The 23,969-nt window shown below is 46.9% G+C and overlaps 1 protein-coding gene across 1 annotated transcript in view; it reads right to left on the minus strand.

Annotated features, from left to right (window-relative positions):
* LOC125390283 (O-acyltransferase like protein-like) overlaps positions 1 to 15,920 on the minus strand; it is a 50,591-nt gene extending 34,671 nt beyond the window's left edge. The window contains exons 1-3 of the mRNA XM_048419215.3: positions 15,635 to 15,920; positions 5,384 to 5,523; positions 2,723 to 2,801 (exon numbers count right to left, since the gene is read on the minus strand). Of these exons, the coding sequence (XP_048275172.3) occupies positions 2,723 to 2,801; positions 5,384 to 5,523; positions 15,635 to 15,782 (367 nt within the window). The 5' untranslated portion in view covers positions 15,783 to 15,920. The remainder of the gene's footprint in view (positions 1 to 2,722; positions 2,802 to 5,383; positions 5,524 to 15,634) is intronic.
* Positions 15,921 to 23,969: the final 8,049 nt, after the last annotated feature.

Below are 23,969 nucleotides of genomic sequence, written 5' to 3' on the forward strand. Positions count from 1 at the left end.
GAGCTGCCATGTGGGTGCTGGGAATTGAACCCAGGTCCTCTGGAAGAGCAGTCAGTGCTCGTAACCACTGAGCCATCTCTCCAACCCAATGACCTGTGTCTTTCTTTATCCATCTCTCTATGTGTATTTCAATCTCCAGGCCCTTGTCCAGTTTGCCTCCAGTCCCATAGAGGAGGCGGTATGCAACAGGCGGAGTACCATAGTACATGTAGTACAGATGTTACAGGACCGTAACAGAAGGCAGGAAGGATTGATTTTGGTTCACGGCTTGATACAGTCCCTCAGGGTGGGGAAGTTCTATGTGCATAAGTGGCTCACAGCTGTGACAGAAGGAACAGGAAGCTGCTTGCTCATATCTCTGTGGACCCAGAAAAAGAGAAAGCAGCCACCCATCCTACTTCCTCCCTTTCAGTCTACACCCCGAGCCACACTTTGGACTAGAACAGCACATTCAGGATGAACCCTCCCGGAACCACTAGCCACACCCTCACGGGCACTCAGAGGTATGTCTCCTAGGAGATTCTAAGTGCAGTCAAGGTGACGGTGAAGATTAACTATCACTTCAGGCAATGTCTGTTTGTTGAAATGCTCTAACATCCCATGGAAACCAATGTGCAGCAGGTCCTCCTGACTCTGCCTGCAGGTCGTCCTTCCTACCTATCCAGGGTCTCTCTCTCTCTCCCCCCTCCATGTGTGTGTGTGTGTGTGTGTGTGTGCGCGCGCGTCTGCTGTGTCTCTCTGTCTCTCTTTGTCTCTCTTTGTCTCTCCCTGTCTCTCCCTCACTCTCTCTGTCTCTTTCTCTAAATAATACTTTGATCATCCTGCCTTGGTCTGGCCTCTGTGGCTGCTGCTGGTCTCCGGCTCCAATGAGCAGCTCCTGTGCCAACAGCAGCCACCTGGCATTCCTGAACTGCTTGCCCCCACATCTGGAGGGGAGATACTAGCAACTCCATCAAAAGGCTTTAAAAAAGAGCTGACACATCTTTTCCAGATGGGGAAGTTCCCTTGGGCAAAGACACTCTGATCTCCTGCCCTGCCTCTGTGTCAAACCAGGAGAGAGGCTCTGAGGGCCAATCCTAACTTCCCCAGCACCACCCCATGTCAGCTCTGCTCACCCTAGCCCAGACTGACTGGTTCTTCTGGTTTCTCAAAAAGCATCTTCCTCATGTCTCTCCAAGAATGAGTGTCTCAAAATATCTTTTTATCAGCAGCAATGACTGTCAGTGTTTCCTTTCCTTTGGTCAGCTCTGGCTAGCCAGCTTAGCGTTAGCAAGGAAAATGAGAGTAACTGATGAGCCTCCTAAAGCAAGACAACTCGTTAAACGTGGGCCTTGACTACACCTTTGAAAGGCTAATTTCATAGGAGCTGCACACCTGCCTTTGTTTTATGATGTTTATCACTTACCTGTCAAAAATTGACAAATTTTTTACTTTGATTTACAACATGTTTTATTTCATTTGTAGTACTGGGGCTAGAACCCAGGGTTTCATAGATGCTGAGCAAGGACTGGGCCTCTGAGATAGGTCACCAGCTCAGATAAAAATATAGATATAGATATAGATATGGATATATAGATAGATAGATATCTATGTATCTATATAGATATAAAAATGCCTTGCTGTGTAACTCAGGTTATCCTCAAACTTGCTCTGTAGCCTTGGCTGACCTCAGACTCATGGCCTCTTCCCTTATCTTCTAGCCCTTATGGGACTGCAGACGTATGACATGTTGATTGGTTGGTTTTGTTGATTTGCTTGTGGACAGCCCATGTAACACTAGGCTAGACAGATAATGTACCCAAAGCTGTGATGTCATTATAAACTTAGAGAAGTTAAAGTTACTAAGAATAGCTGCACCATCGACACTTTGAAAGAGAACTCTGTCATGAGCCATTAGCTCTTTCTTAGATGGCCCAAACTAATATTAAGCCCTAGTGATAAAAACAAATTTTAGGCTTTAAAGCCCTCGCTTAGAAAATTCTTAAATACTTATAAGAGCTCAAACCCGTTTCCATGTGCTGAAATCTATTCCTCCTCATGGCCAAAGGTCAGACGTGGCTGTGAGGCAGTAAGGCACTGGGAGCCCCTGAGCTTCAGGACCTGTCAGACCCCGGGGCTGCAGAGACAGGAGACTGAAGCTGGTGGGGGCGGGGGGAGATTAAATGATTTGCTCAGGATCACACAGCTGGGGAGTGACAACCAGGACCAAATGCTGGGCTCTCAGTGCTAATCCACTGTAACCTATTGACCTCACACAATCCAAGTTCCAAATGGCCTTCCTGACCCGGCAGTGGGCAGACACATGGGCAGAGCGGAGCATTCACAGTATGGAAAGCGGACCCCGCCCACTCCTGTCTCCAGGCCTACTGAGGCAGCTGTGGGGAGACTATTTGACTTTCTGCTATCATGTCAAGACCCAGCAATTATCTTCTGGCTACTGTCTTCCCCTTCCTGTCCTGTCTTCTCCTCCACCACCCCACCACCTCTGTTCCCAGGTTTCCCCCCTCCATTATTCTTAGTTAAGCTGACTGACCAAGATGAAGACTTGGTGTGTGGTCCTGCAGGTCCTGAAATCACCACTTTTGTTGACTCTTAAGCGGTTAGAATGTTCAAACTTCATACTGTGACAGTAGTTTGACTGTGTTTTATTTTGTTTTGTTGTTGCTGGTGGTGGTGGTGGTGGTAATGGTAGTGGTGGTGGTTTTTTTTTTTTTATACTTACCCAGCTGAGACATAATGGTCACATCCTCTTCACCACAAGAATCAGGGACACACACACCCACACTGTAGTCTATGCCATCCTGGAAAACACAACAACACAATGCCCTTTAATGTTATTACTTGTAGTATACACACATGCTTGTGTGTGTGTGTGTGTGTGTGTGTGTGTGTGTGTGTGTTCGAGTGTGTATATGGAGATCAGATATTGACATTGATTGTCTTTCCATGTTCACTCTCAATTTATTTTTTGAGGTAGGGTTGAACCCGAAGCTCAGTTTCTGTTAGATTGACTAGATATGACTTCACAGGATCTGCCTGTCTCTGACAGGCATATCTCACACACACACACCACCCAGGAGCTGGGGTTAGACCTCACCCAGCTTTCACACGGGTCCTGGGGCATCTGTCTACCCAAGGGTCTTCAGGTCAGTGACGCAATCACTTTACACTTTGAGACCTCTCCCCCAAGCCCTTGTTTCATTTTCTGAGGCCGGGCCTCAAGGAATTCACAAAGTTCTTGATTTCCTAATCCTCCTGCCTCAGTCTCCTGAGTGCTGGGATTACAGTCATGAGCCACCACAAGCAAGACTGTTTCTCGGGAAGGCTGTCACGACCCTGGCATACAAAGGACAGTTGGGGAGAGGCACAGAAGGAAATCTGGTAAAAGAAAAAAAGGATTCTGAGTTCTCAAGACAGGGTCTTGCCAACACAGACATACCTAACAACATCAGGTGTTCCTAAATTAGGTTGAACACCCAGGTTCAATGTCACAGTTTAATAGATTCCCTCCTCCAGATTAAAGGGCAAAGGTTTCGGATAATTTACTCCAGTGTATTCATTCCTCCTTCATATAAAAACTGCTTCTCCTAGAATTGTCTAAACAGTTGTTAATGCACAGGTTCTGAGTAACACAGCACATATATAAAAAAAAATCCAACAATTTATTTCTAAAAAAAAATCAAGTAAATAACTAGAATGTCCATCTTAATAAAGACATGTCAAAACATAAATACAAATTTCTGAGCAAGTTCTTCAAAATATACGATGCATATGCTTGTGCAGGCCTGGCCTACTCTGACATCAAAACCATTCCTCTGAAAACGAGCCTTAAACAGTGATCCAGACCTTCGCGGGACAAATGAGGCTCAGGAACAACAATACCCCTCATCCCCCACTCCCACGGCCCCACCTCACTCCACCCCACCTCCCACCTACATGGCTAACCACTGAAGGGGCTGAGAGCCCTGGGAACGGAGTGTTCCCCTTTGCTGTCACTCCCAACCGTGGTTTCTAGCCAGGCAGCAATGAAATTTTATTGCCATTGTATGTGGCACATGTAAGGTCTATTTTGTATTTAATAAGAGGTCGCATGATGCCTAGGTTGCTATCTGAGCCGTCAAAGGATTAATATGCTTTCAAGGCAAGTCAAGCCAACAGGAATTAGTGGGCTATTTTTTAAAAAAATTCTTTGAAAGAACACTAAGTTGGGAAAGAGTGGGGATGGAAGGAGTTGGGGGGTAGGTGGGGCGAAATATGTTGTTTGAATATGTGAATGTATGAAATTCCCCAAAATAATAAAGACATTATATTATTTTTAAAAAGATAGAGTGAGCCCGAAAATGTTAGCCATCTGTGTTAGTGGGTATTCAAAGACTATATCTCATCGGCTTGGATCGCCTTAGCTTTGTATCTAAAGCTTCATTTCTGGGGCCAGAGCTTTGGGTACCTGGAGCCCAGACTCCAGGTTCTGCTCCAGAAAGCGATGCAGTCAGCGACTCCATGAGCCCAGCAGCTGGGTTCTGACCGCCTTGGTTTGATCCACACTCTTCCAAGCAATGGCTGATTCCTTGGCAGAAAGGCTGCAAAGTTGAAACTTGCAGGGGGGTGGGGGATTGGGAATGGTGGGAGCTTCGAAAGCCCAAATACAGCAGAGAGAACCCCCGCCCCCCCCCCCACACACACAGGACCCCAACAGAGTGGACTGAGATGGGCAGAGACCGACTAATAAGCCCGAAGACTGTGTGTGGAAAGTTGCTATTCAAATTGCTGGCCACTGTTGATCTTGGATCCTCCACTTCGAGGTCGGCCAGGAGGTCTTTTCCACCCAGTGTGCAGGGAGGTTATATCTGAACAAGCCTCACAGGTCACTCATTCCAAAGAGGCTGGGCGCATTACACCAACAATTTAATGTGTGTGCTTAAAACTCCAGCCTCTGGGAGGGAGAGCCTACAGCAGCGTTTCTCAACTGGAGGGTCGTGACCCGTCTCCCCAGGGTCGCACAGCAGATATTTACGTTACAATTTATAACCGTAGCAAAATGGCAGCTACGAAGAGGCAATGAAGATAATTGTATGGTTGGTTGGGGGAGGTCAGCACAACATGAGGAACTGTATTAAAGGGTTGCCGCATTAAGAAGGCTGAGAACCCCAGGCCTAGAGGATCAACATTTCGAAGTAGGGCTAGGTTCCAAGTTCCAGGTCGACCTTTTCTACATAGTGAGATCTTGGCTCAAAGAAGCAGAAGGTCACCACTTCTTGTGAGACGTCTTAGTTTCTTTCTGTGTTTTCAGTTAGGAAAAGCAAGTGATGGAGTCGTATTTTTGATCTGTGTTTTACATGTAGCTTACCCTTCGAGAGGAAACACTCAGGGCTCCTCCACGCACCTGCAGTATGTGAAGCTTGCAGTACTGGCCTCGGAAACTCCCCTCGGGGCTCCGGGAGGAAAGACACTCGCTGTAGGATCCCAGCCTGTCCACGTTGCCATTGAGAACGTTGCTTCCCAGCTTCCCCACCGAGTCATACACTGAGTTCCAAAGCAGAAGTTTACATAATTAATCTCCCTGTGCCACTAAGAAATGAATTATGAGGTCTTGAGTTCAAATCCCCAGAGCCCATGAGAAAAGCTCAGTACCAGCGACTCACTTGTAGCTGTAACTGCATGTGTGGGCGTCAGCAGAAGCCAGACCAGGGTTTCAGAGCCCCTGCAGCTGCAGTTACAGGCAGTGGTGAGAAATTCTGCTTCTCTGAAAGACCAGCAAGAGTTCTTAACCACTGAACCATCTCTCCAGCCCCTCCTTATTGCTCTGAATGTTCTTAACTTCAGCTCTGTCTGGACACACTGGGACAGATTTCTTTTCCCTGTCGTGTCCAGTGTTGTGTGAGCCTCTTCCCCTTTTGCTCTGGAGAAAACATGGCTCTTATTTGTCCAAATATTCTTTCCTTTTCTTTGTTATATTTCTGTTTCTGGTCCCTGTTATCAGTCCAGTGAAGCCATTTGAATTCCCGTCTCTTTGTTTTTCTTTCATTTTTTTTTTTAAACTTTCCAGAAGAAAGATCTATTCATCTTTTTCTGTTCTGTTCTGAGAAGGATATCAAATTGAGCTAGCTCACCAAATTTTCTTCACCGCTATCCATCTTAATATTTACTCTATGTATTATGTATCCACGACAGTATTTTTTACTGTCTTTAACATCTACCTTTAATGCATAGTTTTGTATTGCCAATATTCTTTCACCACTTTGGGCATGTTTATTTGCTTATTTTAATTCCTTGGCAGCCCATCGGCCCCAGTTCATGGGGCGCAGAGACTCGCTTCGTTCACGCGCGTCTTCTCTGTGTTTACTCCCCAGGGTTTTCCGTGCTGTGGTCCGTGGACAGCTCTTCCCTTTGTGAGGTACAATGAGGGATACGTGTGGCCAGGCCCCAGGTGGACCCTTCCCTCAGCATTTTAAGAACCGTGAAGACAAAAGATCGTAACTGAGCTCAGAGGTGGTAGCACCTGCCTTTAATCCCAGCACTCGGAAGGCAGAGGCAGGCAGATCTCTGTGAGTTCAAGGCCAGTCTCATCTACAGAGGGAGTTTCAGGACATCAAGGACTACACAGAGAGACCCTGTCTCTAAAAACAAACAAACAAAAAGATTGCAAGTGTCCTCGAAGGGCTGAAACACCAAGGACACGTTCATGGAGTCAGAGAGGTGACCCCACAGTTAAGACTCTGGGTTCCAGAGCATCCACCTTCCATTCCCTGCACACACACACGGCAGCTTGCACTTGTCTGTAACTCTAGCTCCAGGGCAGCTGTTACAGTTGAAGTCCTCTTCTGGCCTCCTCTTGCCCTGCATGCATGGGGTCCAGCGACATGCAGGCAAAACACACATACACAGAAAATAATTTTTTAAATTTTAAAAAAACTTCTGACAAGTGATCCCACCTCTAAAATATTAAGGAACCCTGCGCCCCTCCTTTCAGCCATCAGATTGTTGAGACCAGGGACTCCAAGAAGCTAGCCTCTTCCCAGGGTTCTCATGCTAGGAGGAGGAAGGGGCTGGAGCTGGGCGGCAGCCAGAGGGAGCTGTTATCCTGGAAAGAGATTTCACACAGCTGGTACTCGTTAGGCACCTTGCTGGAGAGACTGTAGCAGAGACAATGATGGCGAACGGGACCATTAGACCAAGACCCTGAGCTGGGCACCTTTCACCTTCTAGTTAAACCTAAACTTCGTATCAGGACCCTGAAGATGGGCTGTGGGGGCAGAGGGAGAGCTGGACCACTTTTTCTCTTCCCAGTGCAGCCACATTTCATACATCTGCTTTCCTTGCCTTTCACTATAATTTATCCGTTCCTTGAGATCAAGCTATGCCCCCATTCTAAGTTATTCCACATTGTGGAAAATGGCGTTTTCCCAGGCAGTGTCTTGCCCTGAGAGACTCCATTTTACAAGCAGCTTTTGACTTCATTTTGAAGATGGAGGATGATTGTACTCCTGGGTGGACAAGTGAACACATGCACACACAGAGATACATATGCTCATATGCACATACGGGTGTGCACACGCACACACACACACACACACACACACACACACACACACACACCACAGGACTTCAGGCACAGCCTGCAGAACCCAGGGGTTTCTCATAATGCTGACGTAAGTTTCTTAAATGCAGCTTGTCTACCTGTCTGCCTTCCTTCCTCCCTCGCTCCTTCCTTCCTTCCGACCCTTCCTCCCTCCCTACCTTCTCTTTAAACAAAACAAGGTTTCAATAAGGCCTTCCTGCAGGCTTTCTTCCCACTGAGATAAAGTCCCAGCCCCTTCTCTTTTTCTTTGTACTAGCTCCAGATTATTTTTTTAGTTATACTTTATTCATACATATTTTTGGGGGGAAATGGGGCATGAAGAGTTCAACAGAAGTCAAGGGCGATGCGTGGACAAGGATATTTCCCGGGTGATACTAATGTGCTCCTGGTGTGACTTCTCTGGCCACTAGGATTTCTGTTGGACTCCTGAGCAGGGCTTCAAGGGGCCCTGCATGTCCTGAGTTGCCCTCTGGTCTCACCCTCTCAGCCATAGCCAGAACATTCCCTCTGCTCCATTCTAACGATACACCAGACTAATTCTTGACCTTCCAGCTTGCGCTGTCTCTCCTCTCAGTCGGCTGGCAATAACTGAGTCATCCTTCAAGTCTGAGCTAGAGGACTATCTCTCCCAGGAAACAGTCCAGACTCTTGTTCAGTGTGTCACACCGGAAGGTGCGTCATGGTGTCCCATCTGTCTCCCAGGAGGGTAAGACTGTGCCCTGTGTTAGTCAGTGTGCATCTTAGAGGAAGAACTTTGTGTATGTTGGCTGAATAGGATTAAATTTTGACAAGGTTAGTAAAAATGCCCAAATCCAAAAAAAAATTTTCAGATTTTCCCTGAAACCCAAAATACTAGATGTATTTGTAACAAATAGACTAGAGTGGTTTTCAAAATGTTTCCCATTACAGGATCTCCCAAGCTCTGTACTCTGAAGTGTAGGGTCTGGAACTGTAAGAGTGGTAAGGAAGGAAACAGGATGGGGGACACTCTCTGCAAGTCACATGTCATGGAGTCCCCAGTTCTTCACTGATGCTTCCGTTCCTGCTTCCTCTCCTGATCGCCTTGGCGGTTTTCCAGTTAAGCTGCTTTGGTTTCCAAATTGCACTGCGTTCCTTTCCTACATGGGCAAACTACCCCTTTTCTGGCCACCACCCTAATGAGTTTCCATCAAGAACCTAAATGACACCAGGACATAGGCACGGTGCAGATCAAAATGCTGTATCACAGGGAGGGAAGAACAGGTCAGGACTAAGAGCACAACACTGCACATCACCGCACCAGTTCTGACTTTTCGTGCCCAAAGGATTAAAAGCAACATGTTCCAGTCCACTGTGCTACGTGGCAGATGTCCCTTCTGCAGTGGTAATGACAGGAGAGCATGAAAATGCAGTTTCCTGTTGTCTCGCTGCTCTGGGATCAAGCCCCGGGTTTGGTACAAGTGACGATGCACTCAACTACGGAGCTATTTTTAACAAGGTTTCTCTAAAGGCCTAGAGAAAGGAACTCATCCTCCTGCCTCCGTCCCCTAACTACTTGGGATTACAGACCCATGCCCTGTCCCCTGTGCGGGGATTGCAGTGTGCGTTTCCACGCTCACCTAGGATGCGGCTATCTTTTAAGAGAAAGCACGCTATCCTACCACAGTATGAAGTTTTGTTATTATTTCATGTAGAATTTTTGGTCGTTTGGGGAGGGCTGGAAATTGAACCCAAAGTCTTTCCTGAGCTGAATAAACATTCTGCCACCAAGCCACACCTTCAGTCCTGCATGGATGTTTGATAGACACAGAACCTAGAACTTTCTATGGGAGCTACTATATCATTATCCTCTTTCTAGCAGGCGATTTTCCTGGTTTCTGTAGTGTTGGTCCTGAGCAACAAAAGAAAAAGCTTTCCTAGCAGACACCTGAGTGGGCACTATCCACACACTGGGCAGGCAAATAGACATACATACAATAGACATACCGCCGATGGTAGAGTTCTTGCCTCTTGCCTAGCAGACGGAAGGCCCTAGCTTCAATCCCCAGTACCACACCATACACACACACACACATGCATGCACACATATGCACATGCATAAGCACACACACATGCAGGCAAACAGCACAACACCAAAACCGCCTATGCCGTGGTAGACTGCAACAGGTTTCCTCCCAAAGGATACCCACATCCTAGGTCAGGCTGGTGTCGCCCTGTGGAGTGTCTACAATGAAATGCCTCTTCTGACAAGGGTCCACTGCGGGGCTTGGTATCTAGGAAAGAGTTGAGGCACACAGACAAGGCAAAACAGTGGCCACAAGGAAATAAACGATGAAGCCAAAGAGACGACACAGTCAAGATGAGAAGCTGGGTATCTTGCCTGTTCTGTTGTGGGCTACGAGACTTGAAGCGGGGACCGGGGATGTGCGGGGCTAAGAAATTTCTTTAGCAAAAAAGTGCTGTGTTGGGAATGCTGTGGGGATAAGATGCTCAGAAGCCAGGTATGAAAAGCACTGCAGACTGCTTGGAAACTCCTGGCTACCCCTCTTTCCCACCACTGTGTCTGGAGAGCTGAAATGGAAGCAAAGTCAGAAGTCCTGGGGTGGACGTATGGCACAGCTCCCACCGAGGGCCTCCGCTGTGGACAGCATTAGACATGGGCAGGCATGGACTTTGAGAAATGGCTGCCAACGGTACCACTGTATCATAGGCCTGGGCCCCTCGCCAGAGATCTATGGGCTTCTGGTTTTCCGCTGCAGGCGATAAACACATGATTTAATTCTGCAGCGTGTGTTTGGGAGGTCAGAGCAGTCTGTCTCAGCGTCTGTCTTCTTGTTCTATAGCTGTCTCGACAGTCTCCATACCCAGGGGGGCTTCAAACTCAGAAATCCATTCTCTGCACCTGGAGACTGGAAGCCTGAAGCAGGGAAGGGGCAGCTCACACCAGGAGCTCTGGGGAGTCTGTCCCAGGCTGCTGGTGGTTGGCACCTCTGCGTCTGTGTCCAGATTCCCCCTTTTAAGGACAATGATCATGACATCAGGACCTGCTCTGTCCTCACTGTTGGACTGTTACATTATTTGCCTGTTTACAACCAAAATGCCATTTCCAAATAATGTCACAAAAATTAAAGGTCAAGGAGTAAGCAAGGGTATTTCTCTGTGTGCATGCATGTTCATGCGTACGGGAATGCATTGGATGTGGCAAAAGGCCAGAAGGACAGCCTCGGCTGTCATTCCTCAGACACTGTCCACCATGTTTGAGATAAGGGCTCTCATTAACCTGGAATGCAACAAACAGGCAGGACTAGTTGGACAGGAAGCCCCCCAAAAGGGACCTCTCTCTTGGCCTCCCCAGCACTGGGGTTATAAGCATGGACTACTAAACATAGGTCCTTCAAGGAAAGTGTTTTACCAACCAAGCTATCTCCCTGGACCATAAACATATTTCTGTGAAGACACAATTCAGCCTACATCTTTCGAGAAGACATATTATAATTTATACTGATATAAAGGGCATGTGGCACATGATGAGCCTGCAAGGGCTGCCATAACAAATGCCACATAACACCTTTGCCAGCAGGTGCCACACAGCACCTTCACCAGCAGGCATCCTTTTCCTCATAGTTCTGCAAATGGGTACATCAGGGATGGCAATGTGGGCAGAGCAGGTTTCTTCTGAGGCTGATCGCCTTGGTTCAGACGGGCCCAGATATACACTCCACAACTTCACGTCATCTTTCTTCCAAGCAGGCCTGTGTCCTAACCTGGCACTGGACTAGGGCTCTGTTTGCTTCATTTTTAGCTTAATTTCTCTTTAAAGACCCCCATCTCCACACGCAGTGACATTGTGATGTTCTGGGTAGGGCTTCAATATATGAATTTGGAGAAACACAATTCAATCTGCATCACCACGGCTACAAATCAAAATGAAATCCCTAACTCCTTAGTTTAAAATCCAAATGGAGACAACTGTCTCTCAGACTGCTTTCAATGAATTTCTTGTTACCTCTTGGAGCCAAGCCACATGGTTTCTGCTCACCGACAGGTGTAACCCAGCATAAATATTGGTGGTTATTTCATTTGCCTTAATAAGTACTGCGAAGTTGAAACAAAATGCATGGCAAAACTGCATGTATTTGTATGTGGCTTAATCAACTTGTGTGCTGAATTCAGTGACAGGCCAATCACTAGAGAGCAGTCACATTTTTTTTTTCTAGTTTGTTCAGTATTGAAAAATAAACACGTCCTGACTTGCGGCGGCTGCTCGGTTCCTTTCTAACATGCTGACTGCCTCCAATGTGACGTACCCGACTGTGGAGGTAGAAGGACAGGAGAGGCAGCGCCGCAGGGACTGCCACTCCACCAACACAGTCCAAGCCGATAGCTTCGCAATCACAGATAAGAGCAGGCTGGGCGTGTAGCCCAGTGGTGAGCACTCGCCTAGCGTATGTGAGGCTGCTAAAAAGAAAAAGAATATGCCCTTCACTCCACCCTTCCCGCTCAGAGTCTCTCTAAGTCACCTCCTCTTATTTCCTAGAATAGCCACGCATCGCCACCTAGATTTCAAGGGCCTTCTTGCCAGACCATCCCCTCGGGCCCTGACATGTTATCCAGCTCCACGCAACCCAAACCCATCACCATCTGTGTGTTTTAGATTGGAGAAGGTGCTTCAAAACATAGTTGTACAATAAAAGGCACAACAAATAACAGAAATATCTGTGTCTTCCTCACTCTGCTTGAAACAAATAACCATGACCCATTAGCTGAAATCTAGTGTTGGCCCCAGTTGTACCGCACCCACCACCACGGCCCTGCCACCCCAGACTACAGGTGGATGCTGCCATTCCCACACCTTCCTTAACATTTGCACCGCATACGTTTAGCACAGACAGCCTTAATTTCCTTAACTGGTTTAAATTTAAGCACTTTATTCCCTCTTGATGCCATTTCTCTGGCTGCATTGGTATTGATGGATGTACCTCCCATTCCTTTCTCATGGTTGTATTTTTGCTTTGGTCTTGTTTCTTTGGTGGTTGATTATTTCAGGCAGTGATCAAAGGTAAGGATCTGGTGATTTGAAGGCCTCTTCACAGAGGACTATCTTTCGTGGTATCAGAAGGCACTGTGCAAGCTTCCCAGTGAAGGACATAGCTGTCAGTCCTGTCCAGCTATGATGCCTGTGAACCGCAGTGACAGCGGCACGGCGTGAAAACCCTCAGCGTGCGGCAGTAGCATGAGCGCCTCTGCAGTAACCAACAGCTCTCTAACTGGGCTTCATACCTGTTCAACAAGCAGGAAATCATACCTAGTACAGGAAACCCGGCCCACTCCTCAGGGCCAGTGAGGTCATGGATCTTGGAGGCGAACCTACAACCGCCACTTTACCTAACCAACATAGTACATACTACATATTTGTCTTTATACCCATGGATAAGTGTAGTTTTCACCCCTCATCAAGGAACTTTTCCTTGCAATAGAAGGAAACCATTACCAAAAAAAAAAGGTAAAGTTGTGGAGGCCAAACCTAACAGATGCATTTAATCTACAAAACAAACCCCAAAGCTAAAGCTCAGGGGTCATTGTGGAACAGGGCAGGAAGATTGTAATAGCCAGAGGGTCAGGGTGTTTGCTATGAGATTGTGTCTTCTAGTAATGTCAGAAGCTATGGTCAGGGTGTCTCACCAGCAGGACTGCTTAAACAAGAGATGAACAAAGATGATACCAATATGATGTGAGAAGTTCTTCTGTATATGTGTTGCTTTTATTGGTTAATGAATAAAGAAACTGCTTTGAGCCTATAGTAGGGCAGAACAGAACTAGGTGGCGAAAACTAAACTGAATGCTGGGAGAAAGAATGTGAAGTCAGTGAGACACCACATAGCCCTGCCAGAGATAGACACCAGAGGGGACCTTGCCGGTAAGCCACAGCTACGTGGTGATACACAGATTAATAGAAATGGCTTAAATTAAGATGTAAGAGCTAGCCAGTAAGAAGTTAGAGCTAATAGGCCAAGCAGTGATTTAATTAATACAGTTTCTGTGTGGTTATTTCGAGTCTGGGCAGCAGGGAATGAACAAGCAGGCTCTTACAACACCAAGAGACACGCTAAAGTGCTCTGAACCTCACACAAAGAACTACAGGTAACTAAGGAATGTTGAGAGCAGGAGAAATAGTCTTCCCCAGGGAGAAGCACACCAGCTGGTTACCCAATGTCAAATGGTCAGCCCTCAAAACACACGGTGAGTAACATTACGCAGACTGAGAAGGTTGTTTTTAGGCAATTAGGAATATATATGTGGACAGGGCCAGGCGAAGGGCTTTGGAATCAGATGGCATGGGCTCAAACCCCAATTCTAAAACTTAATTCACACAAACCCTTTGCATCTCTATGACTCTATTTCCTCCTTCACCAACTAGAGAGTGGTAAGTCTCCCCTGCCATAAAGGGGATTTGAAGAGCCCCAAAGGGGCAAGCCCTCGACAAGGTTCTAAAGGGCACCCACTCCTCTCTCTTCACTCTTTTTATTTTTCCTTCCACATGTCCACCAGGAAAATCGTGATGAGAAAGGTCAATAACACATCTGCGCTCAAAAATCTCAGACAAATGTCAAAGCACCTGTGCCAAGTCACACCCACTGCAGACAGACACAGTTCTCCATTGCGGGAAACTGACAGACATCTACCCCTTTACATTTGTGTGCGTGGGGATGCGGGATATGTTCATGTGTATGCAGGCGGATGTGTGCACATAAAGATGGAGACCAAAGGTCAACCTTAGTGTTGTCCCTCAAGAGTCTTCCACCTTGATCTGGGGAGCAGGTCTCTCATGGGCCTAGCACTCACTGGGTAGACTGGCAACCCAGTGGACCTCCATCTGCCTCTCCAGCACGGGAATTACGAGTGGGGACCAGCACACCTAGCTTTCCTCTGTGGGTGCTGGGGATGGATCGAACTTTGGTCTCGCTGCATAGGAAGTAAAGTACCTTATAACTGAGTTGCCTCCCTAGGCTGAGAAACTCCTGGAAGGTGCCTGTAGACAGAGCCTGGGTGGCGCACAGGTAGAGACACTTGCGAGGCTCATGGTGCTCACGTGGCTCTGACTGTTGATGACTGTATCCTGCCATCTCAGCACCAGACATCTGGGCCTGCTGTCACACCTTCTGGAGTCCCGTGGCCAGTCGCCTGGCTCGGATGAAACATCCCCCATCACTATCACCGCGTATTGTTATAAAACACCATCAATTCCAAAACGGGACTTAAACAAAATAGCTATTGAATTAACTGGGTTTATACTTTGTCACCCTTTCATCGAATCTCGGGCTCTCTGACCCCAGGTAGAACAGAAATTTCTTCAAATGTTATGGCATTTTGAATTATCCTAATGTTCTATTTTATTTTCTATTATGATACAAGTGGTTTTAAGCACAGAACAAAGTGGCTGGGTATTCTAAGTGGAAATGGATATGTCAGCCTGTCTGGCTTTAAAAGGAGTTTTTACAGTTTTCTTGTTCATGATTGCCATCAGCAACAACAATGAATCTCATTCCTAGACAAGGTACCCTTGATTCCATCCTCTGTTCTGGCAGAAAGATATGCATATAATTTTGAGAAACACACAGAAACCAAACTGCAACTATTTGAAGGCCAGACAAAGAACATGAAAAGCGGTCTCACTGCTCACCTGAGCCTGTGCATTTTCCAACACACGCCTTCGAATCTGCTTCTATCAGCACAGAACAGATGAGCTGGTTTCACTAAATAAGAGAGCGACTCACTATCAGGAGCAGATCGAATGTCTCAGAGAGGAAATAAACCCAGGTATGCCGTGCAAAGTAAAATGCTATTGATTTCATTAGCAAAGCACATAATATTTAGGAGCAATTCTCTCCGTAAGAGAGCATCTCGAGCCTGGCTTTACAGCCTTCTGCAGTGGCAATTCCTCCCGTCTCTCAGGTTTGTCTTCTCTCTCCTGCTTGGTGCCTTTTAAATTCTCATGGGTTAGTTTAGCATGCTTCCAGCAAATTTGGCGTACTGTCCCGTGCTTGGCTATGGAGAGGGACAGGGAAACCTACTTACTTCTCAGAGCGTATTCCTTGGGCTCCAGTGAATTCAGATCAGAAAGGAATTCGTCAGTGTCTTGCATGCACTTGCGAGAAATATTTCTCACGGGAGAAACAAAGGGTAGCACAAAGTGCAGGCAAGCTAGCAAAGCGAGGGCCGTCATTTCTCAATCTGTCAGGACTGATCTTCTTTCTTAGACAAAGAGCCTAATATTTATGAGTCCTTGTCTGTAATGTGCTGGGGGGTAAATGTGATGCCCCTCACTCCTTAACAAGCCAAGAGACAAACCGCATCTCTTCAGCCACCTGCAAAGCGGACAGATAAACCATGGAAACCAGTTTATATACAATTTGTTATTGTCAGGGAGACTGTGCCGTGGAAGTGGCGCCGCTGGCCACCTGGCTTCCTTTAGTTATGCAGATTAACACGTCCAGCTCGCAGGAATAAGTCTTGGCTTCTCTCTGGATGGATGGCCTGATATATCTCTCTGGGTTTAGAAACAAAACATGTTGATGACGTGAAGTAGCAATATTTGGGTTTTGACCAAGAGGGATGATAAATCCCACCTGTAAAATGATTGGTTGGATGTCGAGCACAACCGGGCTTCTCTGCGGTCAGCAGGAAGGGTCGTACAACTCTTAATGGATTTACTGGACCCTAAAAGCAGTGTCAGTCTGGGGGTGACGTGAGTGCCCACAGGAAGGAGTTCTTGCTCCAGGCAGATCATACACAACCACACGCGAAGGTTTAGAACACACAGCCGGGAAAGGAAATGATGTCAGTCGCTGATTGTGATTGAAGAAAACAAAATGTGTTGATCACAAGGTAAATATCCTCATTCCAGAAGGCTGTCTTTAAATAGCAGCTGCTGCGTCCCCACTTGAAGTACGGCATGTCCGCACACCTTGCTTACATTGCCTGAGTACATCTGTGGGTGGCCAAGACTCGGTTCCACATCCAGCTAGTGTTTAGAGCATGTACCAGCAACCCAGGTCGTACGTCTGGCCTCAGAAAGATACACATACATGTACACATACATGCACACACAGTCTCCACTGTCCTTTTTTTGATTCCTTTGGACTCTTGGGTCACCCTATCTGGAGAATCCTTCTCACCAGCCTCCTCAGAAGCTGTATTCATCTATTCCTACTTATTCTTAAAAAGGGGGGGGCGGTTGCTGGAGAGATAGCTCAGCAGTTGGGAGCACTGACTGCTTTTCCTGAGAACCCAGGTTTAATTCCCAGTACCTACATGACGGTTCATAGTTGTCTGTAACTCTAGTTCCAGGGGACCCTCTCACAGGCATACATGCCAGCAAAACACCAATGCACATAAAATTAAAAGAAAATTAAAAGTATAGTGTTTATGACTGGACATGGTGGTCCATGTTTTTAATACCAACATTGGCAAAGGGGAGGCAGGTGGATCTGTGAGTTCAAGGTCAGCCTGATTACATAGTGAGACCCTGTCTGAAAATAATTAAAGGTGTGTGTGTGTGTGTGTGTGTGTGTTTAAGATGTGTGTATTCACAGTGTGAACACACGTGAGGTCAGCAGGCATCTTCGGTGGAGTCTGTTCTCTCCTTTCCACTTATATGGGTTCCAGGGCTCAGACACAAGTTGTCATGCTTCTGTGGCAAGCATGTCACCCCTCACAGCCCAGTATGTACTTATTCCATGACACTCTTGGCTTCTCTAGGAAACCCTCCTGGGCTCCCTCCCATGAGAACAGCCACTTCCTGCATGACCCACTGGCTTTGCACGTTCATTAATCCACAGGACAAGGCTTGCTTTTCAGCTCCCTCAGATGCCAGCTCAATTTCTTAAATTCTTTCTTGGCATGGCTCTGGGAATTGAACCTGGGGTTGCATACCTGTTGGGAAAGCGCTCTACTAGTGGACCCTCCTCTTACTTTTTATATTGAGACACGGTCTTACCAAGTTGCCCTGACTGGTCTTGAACTCACTCTATAGCCTAAGCAGTCCTTGAATTGATGTCCACCTTCCTCATTATCCCAAGTAACTGGGGCCACAAGTTTGTGGTCCAGGCCCATCAGAAGCTAGCCCAGTTTGTCATCTGTAAAAGTCATGTAACCACTGGCCTCCCATAGGTGCTTGTAATGAAGTTAAGAGTTCAGAACACACGAACATTTAAACTCTTCCGTCGAAGTACCATATTACAGCTAGTTTTCTGGTTTATTCTTGCTAACCACCTCCCTAGTTTTTACTTTGTTTTATTATTTGTTTGTTTGGTTGGTTGATTGGTTGGTTTTGTTTGATTTTTCAAGACAAAGTTTCTCTGTAAAACTATCCTGGAACTCTTTCTGTAGACTAGGCTGGCCTCGAACTCACAGACATCCACCTGCCTCTGTCTCCCACATGCTGGGATTAAAGGTATGTGCCACCACCACTCAGCTGTCTCGTTTTATTTTAAAGTATACAGAGGGCCAGGGTTATGGTAGACTGGTAGCCTTCTATGCAAGAATGATGTCCTAGACTCAGTGCCAAGGACTGTGCCCTACAGCAAAAGGTGAAGAGGGAACTAAAAACAATGACAACAACAAACAAAAAAAATGAAGCACAGCTAATTTAAATATTTATGAATGGTTAAAAAGAATGCCCCTGAACTATAGATTTATTCATGAAATAGTTGCTGGTATACACTCATCAAAAATCAGAATGATGGAGGCCAAGGCTATTGCTGAGTTGGGAGAGTGCTTACCTAGCTCTGGGCTGAATCCTCAGCATCGCATAAATCAGGCATGGTGGCACAGGCCTGGAATCCCAGCTTGGAGGTGACAAAGGTAGGTGGATCAGGAGTTCAAGGCCAGCCTAGTTACAGGAGACAGTCTCCACAAACAAACAACACCTTACTTTTGGATAATTAATGGTTTAAGGTCCTTCCAATGTTTCTCCCAACTCTTAAATAAAAGTTAAAATTATGACTGGTAGAGGTTTAGGGGACTCAGTCATTTCACAAGGATATTTTAGGCCTCTGATTTATGCAAGACATCGTACTGGGCACAAAAATAGGACGGGAAAATAAATATTGCCTTCCTTTCCTGCCGACAGGCCCTCATCATTTCCTGAAGCGGCAGTCGTCAGCTGACCCGTGTTCGGATGCCAAGGTCATTTTCTTCTAGAACTGGCTGTGCAAAATGAAGGGCCACGAGACCTCATCATCTGGGAACGGGTTGGGGAAACTGAGGATCTGTCTTTGCTGACAATAGCACATGACAGCGTGATGGAGAAAGTGTGCTGGTCTCTACTGCTCTGGGGTGGGTGCATGAGGCGAAATGGGACTTGGGATTAGGAAGAAAGCGGAGCGGAGCTGTGGAAAAGCTGAGCAGGCTCTTCTGGAATGTGAGAGACCGTTAGCAAATAGACAACTCGCATCGGGTAGGGGTGACGCTGCGGAGAAAAATAACACAGCCAAAGAGGGAGGTTGGTGTAGCAGGTATGTGGGCAGCTGACCGGTATACTTCATTCATTCATTCATTCATCTATCTATTCATTCATTCATTCATTCCTCAAAACAGGATCTTACCAAATGGCTCAGACTACCTCCGTATGCATGATCCTCTTGCCTCTCCTTCCCAAGGGCTGGGATTTCAGGAGAGCACCAGAACTGCCCTCTGGCTGGCTCACATTTTAGTCAGGGAAATAGGAAGAGCTTTTATAGCAGAGAAGACCGAACTGAACAGAAAGATAAGGAAAACTTTCCTGAAATAACTGTGGGAGAGCACAGCCTCGCAGAGGAGGGAGCATGGTGGCAAACTGGTTGGGTGGGAACGTGAGGGATGTATGTGAAGAAGAGGGGTGGTGGGAGGAAGCCCTGGGAGGTGAGGCCCTTCCAGTGACAGGATGTGGGGGAAGGAGATGGGGACCAGCTTCAGGTCCAGCTATCCTGAGAAGTCTCTTCTCAAATAGCCAGCATTGGTGTGTTGCTTGGTGGATGTCTTATTCAGAGGGCAACTGAGTTTACACTTCAGCATCCCACAGTGTGAGCATCCAAGATGGCTCCCAAGTTCCCTTTAAGAGTTTATTTTTACTTTAAAAACATGTGTGCTTGTGTCTGTGTGTGACTGTGCACATTGGAGCACAGATGCCCATGGGGACTAGGAGAGGGTGTCCGGCTCCCTGGAGCTGGTGTTTATGAGCCACCCAACATAAGGTGCTAGGGGGCAAACTCAAACCCTCTACAAAAACAAGCACCCTCAACCACTGAGCCATCTCTCCAGCCCTAAAGGGGACCGGGCTCTTTCCCTCTAACTACACAAGGGCAGCCACCACAGTCGCAGCCACCAGCATGGACACATGTGAAACGCCCCGCTTCTACAGCAGCGTCACAGCAGGGGAATGGGCGCCTGGTGAGGGGTCTCCTGGCCTCTATAGGAGGAGCCCACGTCTGTTTCCAGCCAAGATCCATACCGCAGCAGGCTCCCTAGTGCAGCTCGGCTCTGTTGGCCCTTACCAACCTCACATCGTTCCCTCCACCCAGTAGACCTGTGCCTGCCCTGCTCTCCGCTACACACGATGTTTTCAGAAATAACCAGTCTGATTAGGCCTCGCATGACATGAAGTCAGAGAATAGCTTGGACTGAACCAACAATTTCTGGAACTGAGAGGAATGTCTGTCATGGGGGACTCTAACTATGGTATTTTCCCACACAGTCTTGCAAACGAGGCGGTTGTTCTTGTGTTTAGAGACAGACGTGGCATGGCAGTGCACTGTACAACCTGCTGCAGATGCAGCAAGCAGAACAGCAGTTCCTTTAGGCAGTGAACTAGACGAGTGGTATGAACAGTGTCGCGTGGTGACTCGGGGCCAGCCTTGCGGACAGAATTTAGAAGCTGGTAAAGGATGTTTTTCTGGGAATCACTGTTCTGTTTCCTCAAGCAAAAATATCCACTTGGGAGAAGGAAGGGTATAGTTCCAGGACAAACCTGGTGAGCTGGTACTTTGGTTCATCTTCACCTTACCTGGAAAGACACAATACATGCTGACAAGAAAACAGGTAGCCTTCGACCACAGCCTCTGCCCTCTTCTGTGCCTTGGTTCTGACAATGGACATGGCCTGCTCCTGCCATGCCTACTGCTGAGGGGCCCTGTTCTATGGCTGTCTGTCCAAAACTGCTTAGACTTCTCATGCCTGATAATCGACCTGCACTTGGCTAGCCCCTCAAGGCTTCAACATCCCTTGTTCCACTGCAGGGCTTTGTGGAGCCCCTTTCTGAATTCTCTTTTAAACCTTTCAAGGATGGGAGGGGAGGCTCAGTGGTTCGGAAGAGCATATTCCACTTCTGCAGATGACCTAGGTTTGATTCTCAGCACCCATGTCAGGTGGCTTACAACCACATAGGACTCCAGCTCCGGGGGATTTTACGTCTCCTGGTTCCACTGGCAATGCCCTCGTGCACAAACCCATGCAACTATTTTAATTAACTTTAAAGTTAAAATAAGGTTTTAAAACATTAACGTTAAGCCTTCTCTAGAATGCTGTGTTCTGCTGGGAAACTCATAATTTACTAAAACAAGATCTATGTTGGACACCCCCGATCTGCCCTTCCTAAGAAGACAGAGAACATAAGGGAGCAGATGCCCAGGAAGAAAAAAAAGGGGGGGAGCTGGCTATAAAAATTTCATCACTTAAAATATTGAGGGGCCTTGGTTTTGTTTGAGATGGTCTCACTCTGTGCAGCATAGACTGACTTTGAAATCATTACATAGCCCAGATCACCCTAAAAACAAACAGCTTTCTTCTTTCCTTGACCTTCCAAGGTCTGGGCTTGCAGGTGTGATGTTTAGAGTGCATACTCATATAGTCACCAGAACCCATTAGGACTGCAGAGAGGGTTAAAGTGCACGTCAAAAGAGAAGGTTCAGGGAAGGCTGACAGTAACCACATTTCAATTTAACCTCATGTCCAAGTCCCATGGACCAAGTCCCACATATTTAGAATGAGTGTTTTGGGGGCGGTGATAGTTCTTTGGGGCGAGAAGTTCTTACAACAGCAGCGATGCATGCATGGCTCTCCTTTTCCCTCTCACACCTGCTCTTACTGTGCCCCACGGGCTTAATTTTCATTTTCATGTGGCCAATTTGATTTCCTTTTCCAATTTTAACTGAGCATTTCAAGACTTCTAGTACTATCTTTATACACTGTGGTCAGGAAAGACACTTGACATTTTCAGTCCTTCCAAGCTTGCGCAGACTTGTTTTGTAGCAAACATAGTAACTGTCCTGAAGACTGTCTCCTGAGTATTTGAAAGGATGTGTATCCTGCTGGTGCTGGATGGAATGTACGGTGGATGTCTTTTTTTAGGTCTGTTTGGTCCAAAGTGTAACAAAAGCCCAATGCTTCCCTAATTGGTTGCTCTGGGAATGGTCCTTGTTGACCATGAGGCGTTAAAGTTCCCTGTTATTTTGATAATAAAGAATCTTTCCCTCCAAATCTATTACCATTTCATTAATATATGTAGTAGCTCAGTGCTGGGGTACGTTTGCATTTATAATTGGTACAATCTGTTGATGAACTGAATTTATTATCATAGGATGTCTTTGGTCTCTTTAATTTTTTGACTTTGTCTATTTTGCCTTAAGCATCCCTACCCCTCTCATTTCTTCCGGATGAATACCCATCTCTTCCAGTCTGTGTGTACCTGTAAAGGGGACTCTCCTGTAGGCAGCATACAGGCGAGCTTCCGAAGAACGCCCCTCAGCTTGCTGCTTCATTGGAGGATATAATCAGCTTGCATACAAAGCGGCAGTAATAGTTAAGAACTTGAGGTTATGGTGGGTCATTTGTCTTCTGGCTTGGGAGTTCTATTTCAATATCTTCCTCTTACTGTTTTCCTTTGTGGTTTAGTGGTTTTCCACTGTGGTGGCTTTGAATCCCCATTCACGCTTTGTGCAGCTGCGGGCTATGTAACCACACCATTATACATATAACTGACTCAGTTAATAGTGTGAGATAACGGGGGGGTGGGGTGGAGCCCCAACCGGGGCGGGTTGGGGGGAGAAGTGGGGGTTATGGAGAGGCGGGTCGAAGGAGCCCCTTAAGGAAGGTCAAACTATGCTTGAAGAGGAGGTAAGGTTTTAGCAGAAGACCTGAGATTCAGAGCTCCCATCTGCAGCCTGCTCTGTATGCATCTCGGCATGAGAAACCCCACGCAGCTGACACACTGCGTTTTCAGACCCGGGTTAAATGCTCTATGGGTCTCATAGAGCTCCTCAGCACATTTTCTTTATTCCCCCCCCTCAAAGTGGGCACAGCATGAGTCTATTAATCTATTTTACGTTCATACTAGGTGCCCCAAGTTGTCAAGTAGAAATTTCAGTGTTGGTCGGACACTGAGATGGGGGGGTCACACAAGCCCGGAGACGCTGGTGAAATGCCGCCGCCAAAGCCATGGCAGGAGTGTACAGCTGTCCTCACACTGTGGGAGGAGGAAGCGATCTACTGAGAACGTGGTCATGTGGACTAAGCCTTCACCTTTCCTTTTCGCATTCTGTATCATTTTGCTGCGACATTCCTTGGGCATCACTATGGCTATTACTGGTAAAACCAAGATGCCCAACTAGAGACAAAACCCTGTCTTAAAAAACATCTCTAAAATTCATCTTTAATATTCAATCAAAGCCTCCAGGAGAAATATGGAAATGCCCTACGCTTGAGCTTTCGAATCAGGCTTCGTTTGTCTTGTCTCAGTGCACGAACCCCACTTCCGGCTTCAGGAAGTTGGCTCACGACGGGAAGTCTCTGCCCCGCTGTGCCCAGTCCTTAGACTGAGCTAGCGCCACGGCTCCAGCAATAACTCCTGTCATGGCCGTCATGGTGGCTTCAGGGCACATTGGGGAGATAGCTCTTCCTGCTTCTGGGGACCACACGACTTGTGCTGGTCAATGACACAGGGGACACTGCTTTTACTGTTACTTCCAGGTCAGGGCGTTTAATTACACTTTCCCCTTTCAGTTCCAGGGGAAATGGGGTCAGGCATGAGAGAGTCGCACCTCCTTCCGCCTACTCATTGTGGACACTGGAAATAAGAAAATGAAAAAAATATATCTTGGACAAGCCATTTACTTGCCCGATCTTCTCTCTCAAATGCCCACTCTAAGCACACAGTAACTAATGAGTAATGGATGAGACTGAGTCCCAGCATGTGGCTTCTGGGTCAGGTAACTGGTTTGCAGCTACCTGCAACTCCAGCTTCACAGACCTGAATTTTCTGCCCTCTGCGGCACCTCTGTGCGACTCACGTGTGCCACACTCACACTGACACACAAGCACCTAAGTATAAATAAAATTTCTAAAAAAAACCATTGTGCCCCAAACAAAAGTTTGACTA

The sequence above is a fragment of the Myodes glareolus genome, chromosome 13 (genome assembly GCF_982192425.1).
Source record: "Myodes glareolus chromosome 13, mMyoGla1.1, whole genome shotgun sequence".
Taxonomy (NCBI): Eukaryota; Metazoa; Chordata; class Mammalia; order Rodentia; family Cricetidae; genus Myodes; species Myodes glareolus.